An 11,181-nucleotide genomic window follows, 5' to 3' on the forward strand; every position below is an offset into this window, starting at 1 on the left:
ATCTCTGAAATCAAACGCCTGTACTCTAGGAAACTTTTTCCATGGTTATGGTCTTAGGTCCTTCCAAGGAGTTAAAAGAGATACAGTCAAATTATTTATACTACCATGACATTGCTTGTAATTTTCCCATAAAGTTTACAGAACTAATTTTGCTCCCTATTGCTTTTATTTTTCATTCAGTAAACATTAATATGTTTTCCCCTCTTTTCTTGGTTCAAAAAGGAGTTGCAAAAATACCACCACTGTTGAAGCGGACAACAAAAAGTAACATCAAAAGTCCTGTGCGGTCTGTCAGGCCACTGCCTGGTACTGTCCATCTGCAGGACAGCAGAACACTGATAAACCAGTTCTGCAGGCAGACGGAGGCAGCAGTCAGATTAGTATGTCCCCAGAGTGCATCAGCTTAGAGCCTCAGCAGAGATCCGATAGACAAGAAGCGATTCCAGTGGCCCCTGAGGAAGACAAGCCGCCACTCCACTGGTGCCCCGCTCATCTGGGTTCCCTTAACCAGGCCAGCACACCCACTCCCCAGCGATGGCAGGGGACACCTGCTGCTAACTCCTCCCCCCTACAGCCTCCTCATGGTTTCCCTTGGACAGCTGCAGCTGTCAGGCTCAGAGTCTGTAGCCAATAAAGGGTACAAACGCCCAGCTCCATTGCATCAAAACATGAGAATCTCACTTTCTAGAGCTCCCTGCAAGATCAGGCTGAGGCTGGACTTCTGAAACCCATCTGTGTCTAGCTCTTTCTCCCGCCCTTGCCTTCTTCGCTCACTCAGGAAATCAGGTGCGCAAGAACCCCTATCTCTAGCTCTGCTTCCAGGTAAGCTGACTTCAACACTCCCTGTGATGGATGTTGGGAAACTCTAAGAACCATGCTGGTCACACAGGTCTTCTTGTTTCCTAGACTTTCCAGGCTCTTAATATCTTAAAATTATTGGGATACTGGAGCAGTGGGATTCTGATTACTGTATGAACACTAAGTAAAGCCTTTCTCAATGACAATGGATGTGGAAGACCCCTGAAACTGTCTGGGAGATGGTCACAGGCGATGTTTGAAAATCAGAGTTACAGGACAAATGAAAATATGTGCAAGGGCAGGCAACATTTGGCCCAGGATTTCTTTTAGGAATTTCTCTCCTCTGTTATTCTTGTGTCACACAAAACTGTGATATGTATAAGAGTATCCAATACAGCACTGCAAGATAACAAAAGATGAAAAATAACCAAAATGCCTGTCAATAGGGGATTGGTTAAATAAATGGACTGTAGGAAACCCACTGTCTGGAACACAATGCAGCTGTTAAAGAGAATGAGAATGAAAACATTCTGATGGATGTGGAATTATCTCCAAGATGGAAAGTTAAGTAACAAAAGTACAGAACAATGAGTATAAGTCAGTTCCCATCTGTGATGGGAGAACGAACACACACACACACACACACACACACACAGACACACACACACTCCCGAAGGATTTACAAGTGACTGGTATTACTAGCAGCCTCCAGGAGGGACAGGGGAAATTGGAGGATTTTTTGTACTTTCAAAATCTTAATTATGTGAATGTTATCTATCCAAAGAAAGTAAGTACAATTTTAACAACTGCCCAACCATAGTTATTGTTCAAATCTGGATTTGGTTTCTTAGGAGGGCTCTGGAAAGGGACCATGGAGGAAACAGGGACAGCCGTGAGATGGAGGCAGTTCTTATACGCCTCGTGGCTGCAGAAAAGACACCACACCAGTTTCCTCATCTGTGAAATGGGAATGCTGACACCTCCTTGGGACGCCACAGTGATGAGTGAGTTCTTGCATAGAAAGCATTCGGCACAATGCCCAGAGCAACAACTCAACAAACACACTCCACAGGAGTTCAACGGCATATGGGCATATGACCACAGCCCATATAAAAACTATATTATGATTATAAAAACGGCCATTATGCCTTCTGTCCCGTGCACTGCTGTTGCCCCATCTTTCCTTGCCAGATCTGATGCAGGACACAGGGGCTTCTGAGGGGACATGAGATATCTACTGCTGCACACACTACGTTCCTTAAAACAAGAGACATTTATCATCTCACGGTTTCTACTGGTCAGGAGCCGGGGCAGGAGTCTTCTGCTCAGGGTCGCACAGAGCTGCAGTCACGATGTTGGCCAGGCTGGGGTTTCATCTGGGACTTTGGGTCCTCCCCCAAGCTCACGTGGTTGTTGGTGGAAATCAGTTAGTGGAAATCAAAGAGGACAGCGGTCTCCATTATCTTACCGGCCGTCAGCCAAGGGCTGCTCTCAGCCGCTAGATACCACCCATTGATGCTTGCCACAAAGCCCTCTGCCAGGCCCTCTGCCAACAAGGCAGTTTACTTCTTCGGGCCAGCAGGAATTTCTCTGCCTTTGGGAAGGACTCAGTACCTCTTTTAATGACTTTCAGCTGATTAAGTCATGCCCACCTGGAGATCATCTCCTTTTGATTAACTCAGAATCAATTCACTTGGGAAAGCAATGACATCTGCGACATCCCTTCACCTCGGCATATAACTACCATATCATGGGCATGAATCCCACCACCTTCGCCATATCTTGTTAGTTAGAAGCAAGTCGCAGGTCCTGCCCGCATTCAAGAGGATGGAATTCCACAAGGTTGTGACTCACCCTTCAGCGGAAGTCACTCTCGGGTGTGTCTGCCACAGTGGGCTAGCCTGGAACCTGCTTGCCGTATGTGGAGAGAGATGGCACACCATGGCGGGAAAAGGCTAGGCCTTGCCACACTGAGGTTCAAAGGCTGGCTTCAGAATTTAATGAATATTTTGAAACGTGGGCAAGTTACAAAATCGCTCAGCTTCTATTCAACCAAAAGGGGAAAACAAATAATACACAGTCACTGGAAGGATTAAACGAAGGAAAACCGCATGTAAAATCACCTGACATAGTAGATCAGACACTTAAATCTTAGTTCTCCTCTCTAGAGGAACTTATGACTTAAAAACAAAGCTAATACCAAAGGTTTCTTCTTAAGCCTCCCAGCAGCCCTGTGGGTTAACGCATGAAAATGTTTTCCAAAATACTATGCACACTCTGTCTGTTCAATACCCCAGTGAGGGTTTTCCCCACTCTGGCTGATTTCATCTTTGGGTGAAATTGTCACTATTACTTGCTGTCACTTCTCATAGCACCTTCTTTTAGATTTGCTACAACCGGTCCATCAAGGAGGAGCCAAATGGATAAATTACGGTACAACTAAATGATGGACTTGTATGCAGTTATCACAACGTCATTTTCAAATAAGGTCTAGTGACATGGGGAAAATACTCATGGCGTATTGATAATGAAAAATAAATGACCCAAACTATCCTTTTATTAGCTCAAAATCTGGACTCAAACTGCCTGATTCAAAACTCAGCTTCACTATTTTTGAGTTTGTGGCTTTGGGCAGGTTATGTAACCTCTCTGTGCCTCAGTAAAATGCAGGTAATGATGGGACCTACCCATCATGAGGAGGAAATGAGGTGACACATGACAAACACTTAGCCCCGTGGCTGTCACCTAACTCAATGAGTCGTAGATGCTATTATTATTAGTTAAGTATCACTTTTATCATTTGCGAGGACAAGTTAAAAAAAAAAAAAAAAGACTTCTTTATAAACAATATTAGCATTACTGCTGCCTTCTTAGGGGAATAAAGAAAATCTAAGAGGAAGAAGTGAGTAAAAGTATATTGAGGTCATACTATATTTAGTAATTCTGCTTTCCAGAAGGTTCCAATTTACTCAGTACCTACAAGCATTTACTTCATTGCTCTTCCCCCCACCGCCTCCCCAGTCCCTTGTGAAGGCACTCCATTTTATCCATCTTTAAAAATGAGGATGATACTGCTTTTCTCTCAGGGTTCACAGCAATCTTTTCTGTGGGTAATATGTATAAACCACTCCACAGACGACTTTGCTCTCTTTCTCTATCAATCTGTCCTTCTATCTACCTAAAGTTAAAAAAAAAAAAAAAAAAAAGAGGGTGGCTGCTCCAGGAAAAGGAAGAGCCATGTCACTGCCACTGCTGTTTAAACACAAACCAGGTGAAACGCTGTCTCCGCAGAAGCATCTCTGTTACTGGTTTCCGCCAGGGAGCAAGGGATGGGATTCCGTCCCATCCTCCTCTTCCTTCAGAAAGACCCGAATCCACTGAGCAACCAGCAGCCAGCACTGGGCTCTGAGCCAGGCCACTAGTGCCAGGAGTTGCTAAGGACCCCAGTGAGGAATGTCAGGGAGTGAGCAGCGGGCAAGGGAACCACTGAACCAGACTGGTGACAAAGAAAGCAAGCATGTGGCAGGCGGCAGGTCGGAGGAGGCTGCCACGGGCAGCACGCCTGGGCCAGCCCAGCGAGGCAGATGGCAGGGGAAGGAAACAGATGGATGTCCAGTGGCGCTGAGCAGGAAGCACCAGTGCTGAGAGCCAGGGAGGAGGGGCTGGGAGGAAGGGAGCAGAGAGACGGCCTTTCCCCCTCCCCACAGGAATCTAAACTAACCCACACAGGGAGTCCCCCCAAGGGAGACCTAGGATGGCCCTGGAGGGCCGAGGGCCCCTGTAATGCAGGAAACCCTGTGGGACACTCCCCAGACTCACACCAGACGCTGCACACAGCCACGCTGCCCCGCCATGCCCAGCCTGGTGGGCCCATCAGCTGGTGCTTTCCTCAGTACCATCTCCTCTGGAAGTGGGGGCAGGCGGTTATTTGGGGTGCCCTGGAAGGGAATTCTTGCCAGTGGTTAAGTAATCCACATGCTCTGCAGCCTGAATAAATAAGGTCTTGCACCTGTGTGGTACTATTATTCTTCCAAGTATGCATATGCTGTAGCCATGAGTTAAATACAAGTGCATTTAAAAGCATTATGTGATACTTGAAACTCATAATAAAAAAAGCATTATGGAATTTTCTAGCCCATCAATGCCGTTCCTTTTCCAAATCATCAGACACCAAAAATATTATTACAACTTAAAATACGATTACTATCACATTTCGCTCCTTGAAATTTCTGGATGACAAAGGGACACCCATTAATTCTAGAGGTTAAAAAGTCTAGATGATTGTCTAACGCCACCCTGCTCAGGAGGGCAAGACGCATTTCATTTCTGTCTCTGTAAAAGGTCATTGCCATTAACTCAGAGCAAGTACTTACGGATTTGTACATTAGAACTTCTGTGCAAGGAAGCGCATCACGGCCTTGTTTGTACATGGGCAGAACTGGAAGCGCCCTGAGCCACAATAAGGTGGAAGGGGGTGGTCACACAGGCCACGGTACATCCATGAATGGCTACAACTCGGTTAAAAGCCAAATTGCAGATGAACATTAAGTGACATGAGAAAACATTCATCATATACTAAGCAAAAAAGGCATTTTAGAAAATATATATAGTATCCTAATTTTGCAAAAAACAAACAAACCCCAACATCCAAATTACGTATGTCTATTCTGAAATAGTATAAAATTTTACTTTAAATGTTAATCTCTGGGGAGAGGGAGTAGGAGAGTCTAATTTCTTAGTGTCCCAACGTTTCTACAATGAACAGGTATTACTTTAGTTATCACGAATGAAATTCCTAACTTGTTCAGTGTTTTCAGTTCTGTTTGACCCCTGATGGAAAGTAGTTTCTTGTTCAGGACTGGGTTGGTGTCAAACCATCTTAGCAGGGAGGTTCTTTGCTGCCCTTACCTCTCCAGCTTCCAGGAAATAGGACATGGCTGGCAGGGGGGCATTTGGGAACCAAACTGGTGACCCCCTGATACACAGATCTAAAACAGAACATAGAGGAGTGGACCATTCCGGATTATGCTGGGTCCTACTCTACTCATCAGTCTATTCACAGCTAGACCAGAGGCTGAGTTCGCCCACAGTCTAATTCCACTTGGGAACTGGGCTTTTCATTTCCAACATGTAGCCCATAATTGCCCTGGCCTGGAGGGTCTTTAGGATTCTCTCTCATGCCAGAAAACTTAGTGTACTCTTGCGAGACTCATACATCCATCCAGCCTGGCTAGGCTCCTTCAGTCTTATTTCAGACAAAACATCTCTTTAGGATATTAAGTAGGTGCAATGCCCTCATTACTATCCTGAAATGAATAAAATGTATACCTAATAGGATTCTAATCCCTGTGACAACCGAGAGTTTCCACAAAGTTCCAAAATGACCCGGAAGGGGCAGTGCAGGCTGAGAACCACAATTTCAGTGGTGGGTTGATACTGGCATGATACTTCCCAGATACTCTTAGAATAAGGGTCATGCCCTCACCAAGACCTGGCAGGTCTGGGGGGTCTAGTCCCTGCATATTTCTCCAGTCTCACCCATGCCACTCCCACCTTTGTTCCCTCCACTCCAACCATAGCAATACTCCTTCCTCCAGACTCAGAGCCATTGTGTGTGCTTTTCCTTCTTCTGGTAATGCTGTTCCCTCATCCTTCAAATACCCCTTCCTCAGAAAAGCCCTTCCTTACCTCCCAGACAGGTCAGACCTCCTAGTTAATGTTCTATACACAGAGATACTGCATACCTCTCTTTCATAACCTTTATCACAGTTTACAATTGAATATTTATAATCATTTGATTAATGTTTATTTTCCCTAGTAGAGTATAAAGAGGACAGGGACTGATCTGTCTTGTTTGCTCTTCGTTCCTCAGTACCCTAGCATGCAGTGGGTGCTCAAATACCTGCTGAATAAATAAATGAACCTTCTGGAAGACATTTCGGTTTCCATCTTTGCTGCCTGTGAAACTACATTCTGCTTCTCCTTCCATATTATGGTTCTGCAAATGTCAGTCTGCTTTTCTGCACAGGCAGAAAGGGTCTATCTTATTTACTGCTATATTCCACCTGCTTCACACAGAGTTAAGAAGATAGCAGATGCTCAATGAATGAGATGAAGCTTCTCTCTAAGTGTTAGGGTAGGAAGGTTAAGAATTGCACAAACATTGGCTCCGGTCTTGCTGTATCTTCTTCGTTTTTACCTGCCCCCCTCCCCAACATATCACTTCTCTCCATCTTAACCATACTGAATAGGGGCGTTGGAAAGGTAAGTGGGGCACTCCCAACCAGACAAACTCATACTCATCTCTCAAGTTTCAACTCAAATGTCACCTTTGTCTTCCTCCATCCTTCCTCTCTAATGTGGGAAATCAGCAGAGCTTTTATCTCCCTGACCAGGCAGTTTTGGTATTTATCTGTCTCCTCAGCAGAACCACCGACTTCTTGAGAGCAAGGGCTTTGTAACAGTCATCTGTTTCTGCAGAAATGGAAACGAATGTGCCACACCTAAATGAAATGAACCGATTGATGAGGAGTGCTGGGGAGGCCGCAAGCAAGAGCATCCCTTCCAGCTCAGGCCCCTCAGGTACCCAGGTGATGCCAAGAGACCTGGCTCTTCAGCGCAGACGCTGGGAGGTTCCAGGTGGACGTTCCTTTTCCTAGTAGTGGACATGGATGGGCGCTAAGGGAGTGTCCTGATGTGCAGCGGTGGCCCTCCCACATCCAGTGGCTTCACGCGGAATACCCCCTGCTCTTCCCTAGATCTATTTCTTTTTAATAGCTTTATTGAAATAGAACTCAGACATTTCAAGTGTACAGTTAAATGGTCTTTAGTATCCTCACAGAGTTGTAAAGCCATCACCACAATTTTAGAATATTTTCATCACCTCAAAAAGAAACGCCACCCCCATTAGCGGCCAGCTCCCATCACCCCACAACCCCCCAGCCCTAAGCATCCGCTCAGCCACTGTCTGTCTCTAGAACTGTGCCTATTCTGGACACTTCACATATGTGGAATCATATACTACGTGGCCTTTTGTGTCTGGCTTCTTTCACTTAGCATACTGTTTTCAAGGTTCGTCCATGCTGTAGCCTGTATCAGGACTTCATTCCTTTTTCTGCTGAATAATATTCTATTGTGTGGATATCCCACATTTTATTTATCCATTCATCAGTAAATGCGTTGTTTCTACTTTTTCGCTATGATGAATAATGCTCCTGTGAACCTTCACGTACGAGTTTTTGTGTGGACATATGTTTTCATTTCTCGTGAGTATATACCTATGAGTGGACTTTTTGGGCCATGTGGCAATTTTATGTTTCACAGTTTGAGGAACTACCAGACTGTTTGCCAAAGTGGCTGTACCGTTTTCCACTCCCGCCAGCAGTACAGGGGGATTCTGATTTCTTCCTATCCTCCACATCCTTGCTGCTTGTTGCTACGTGTTTTTAATTGCTGCCATCCTATTGGGTGAGAAGTGGTATTTCACTGTGGCCTTGATTTCCCTACCTCTATTAACAAGCAATAGCTCTGCAGTCTTCTGGGGATATGAGCCAGTCAGGCTTGGGTGGGCCCCACTTCTGCTGCTGACAGCTGTGTGACTTCAGTAGCTCAACCTTTCCACTGGTTTCCTCATTTGTCAAACACGTTACTTCACTGGATTCTTAAAAATACTTAATGACACATCCATGGTATATAGTATGGAATTCCTAGCACATTATCAAGAACAATAGTAGGGCTCAAAAAAGATAGCTATTAACAACAACAAAAATCTCCAGTCCCTTTGAGCCAACAAGTGTGACTGTATCTCTAGTTTAAAGAGGAAGGCCAAAGAAACTAAACCATCACAGCCACAGGATTATAAAGACTCACTGAAATGACATGTCAAGTACCAACATTCACTTAGAAACTCACCGTCTTCCTATTTTCTCACCTCACTTTCCGACAGTGGTGGACCCAAGAAAGGCCCAAAGCAAAGAAAGGAAGCTGTTCTCCAAAGGAATAGCCTTTTCAATGATTTCTTAAGGTTAAACATGTTGAGAGGTTCACGATCGGACCATGATGAAAACACTTTACAGGAAGTCTAGGGCAGAAGGGGCAGCCTGTTCAGGATGCGGGTGAGTATCAGTGGTCAAAATGAGAGACCCATAGGCGCCCAAAGGAGGCATCCTTTTAGCTGCTTCTGCCCTCCCCCAATGTTGAAACATGGCTATGCATTTTCTAGGAGAGAAGACAAGTAAACATCAAACGCCTAAGCAGGTGCCCCAGAAAAAGGAGGAGGAGAATGGGGAGGAGCTAGACAAGAGGCCAAAGTAGAGGCCTAAATAGTCTCTCTGTTGCAACATGACCACCCTGCAAGGGCAACTTCACTCCCAAGGGATCTGCTCAAACCAGCCTGCTGCCACAGAGGGTTCCCCAGAGAAGGAAGAAGGTGTAAGAATACCCTGGGCATAGTTTTGCAGGGGCGCACAGAGAAGCAACTCTCTTGAGTCTTTGTTCTCTTCTTTGGAACAATAGGCCCCATCAATGTCATCTGCAACCTGTTACAAGGACCACAGGTGAGAAGTTAATTGAGGAGCTTAAAATAAAAAGCTTCTCTTCTCGAGTCTTTGTCCACCAAACTCATAGACCAACACGGAGAGCCTTCTCATCCCCAATACCTTTGTCCGTCAAACTCATGGACCAAGATGGAGGCCTCTGATCCTGATCTCTGTTCACCGAACTCATCATTTGACTCAGGTACAAGTATGTCTGCCAATGCTCAGGTAGGGCCTGTGTCACCCCGGCCATCTTTTAAGGATGGGAGGTAAGCTGGTCCCTTGTGTTTGATCAGATCTCAGCCTGAACCAAAAAAAATGCCTTGCTCAAAACCAACACTGCTCAGTACATTTTGTTGTGGTTGTCGTTAGTAGCAGCTAACATGCCTCTACTTCCGAATTTTTGGTCCATCTGGACACCCTTCTTAGAGAAAAGGGAACTCAGTCTCCAGCCCTTCAGATCTGACCCAAGCAGGAAATGAGAGCCCCCTCTACACGCACCAGAATAACAGTGCTAAGAACGCATGGGCAGCTCTCACCCAGTGTCCAGCCCCTTGCGGCTGGTCCACCTTAGCAGGCCCTAGTCGGGGGGCTCTGACCTTGCTCCTATGCCCTCATTCCTTCTCCACATCACTCTGCAAAACGATACCCCCTCCGCCCAACATTCTTGCTGCAAACATTACACACCATGAGTCCAACTTACTTTCAAAGCACATTGAACTAATGGGAAAGGTGTTTAAGACTAAAATTTTTTAAAAAAGAAAATGAAATGGAAGGGAGAAGAGTGGGGAACGTGAGAACTGTTTGGGAGAACTGTTTGGGAGACCTGCCCTGCGGGGAGACCCCTGCCCTGCGTAAGTCACACTCAGAGCCCAGACCTTCATCCTGTCTGGCTCCACAGGTGACTCCCATTCAGGCGACCCTACCTCCCCCTAGTAAGGACGGGCTCCTCAAAACTGGCCTTCCCCATTGATCATCTGCCTTCCAACGGTCCCCTAAGCCCTGGGCCCTCCCCTGGAACTTGAAAGGGCAGGGGACCAGGACGGCTGCCCTAGGGTCCCAATTCTTTTCCCACCCTGGAACGTGAGACCTTCGGACACCCTCCCTGGGGCGAAAGTGCGCCCAAAGCAGGGAAGCGCTGCGCGCTGGATTCGGAGAAAAGAGGAGGCCGCGGCGGGTGAGGAGGTCGGGTTTCGCTGCTTCAGCGCCGCCGCCAGGGCGACTCTTCCGCCCCCGGCTTGGGTTCGAAGCGGCGCGGCCCAGAGAAGAGGAAGGAAGACGAAAATGAAGTTCTGCCCGCGGTTTCTATCAGGAGGTGGCTGAGGCCCCGCAGAGGGGTGGCTGGTAGAACTTGGGACCCTGGAGAGGGGTCTACGGGAGCAACGGCCGGGGGGTGGGACTGAGCTCCAGGGCGGGGGCTGCACACTCAACTTTCCCGGAGGAAGCCTTCCTCCAACTTGACTTCGGCGGCGCCGTTCCCCGCCCGCCAGTGGCTCGATGCTCCGGCGGGTTCCGTCCGGCTCCAGCCGCCTGCGCGTCCCCTCCCGGGACCCCTTTACCCTGGGCCACTCCGTCTGACCCGGCCCCGCTTCCCGGGCCTCTCTTACCATCTGCGCCACTTTCAGCAGGGCCCCGTGGGTGCGGGGGTAGACGGGGTCCAGCAGCCCCTCGGAGGGGCTCGCGCCCCGCTGCCCCGCGCCGGCCCCGGGTCCGAACGCGCTGCCGCTGCTGCACGTGGTGCGGACGAGCCCGGATCCATGCGACATCGCGCGGCCCCTGCCCGCCGGCCGCCTCCCGCGGCCGCGGCCGAGGGGCCAGATAAGGCGGGGCGGGGGCGGGGCGGGGCGGG

General features: G+C 47.7%; 1 protein-coding gene across 2 annotated transcripts in view; it reads right to left on the minus strand.

The window, feature by feature from the left end:
• CMTM7 (CKLF like MARVEL transmembrane domain containing 7) overlaps positions 1-11,181 on the minus strand; it is a 49,564-nt gene extending 38,383 nt beyond the window's left edge. The window contains exon 1 of one of the 2 annotated variants that reach the window (XM_033133090.1): positions 10,940-11,181. In XM_033133090.1, coding sequence (XP_032988981.1) covers positions 10,940-11,098 — 159 coding nt within the window. In that variant the 5' untranslated portion in view covers positions 11,099-11,181. The remainder of the gene's footprint in view (positions 1-10,939) is intronic. The other variant, XM_033133091.1, reaches the window with a different exon arrangement.

This window comes from Rhinolophus ferrumequinum, chromosome 17 (assembly GCF_004115265.2).
Source record: "Rhinolophus ferrumequinum isolate MPI-CBG mRhiFer1 chromosome 17, mRhiFer1_v1.p, whole genome shotgun sequence".
Classification (NCBI taxonomy): Eukaryota; Metazoa; Chordata; class Mammalia; order Chiroptera; family Rhinolophidae; genus Rhinolophus; species Rhinolophus ferrumequinum.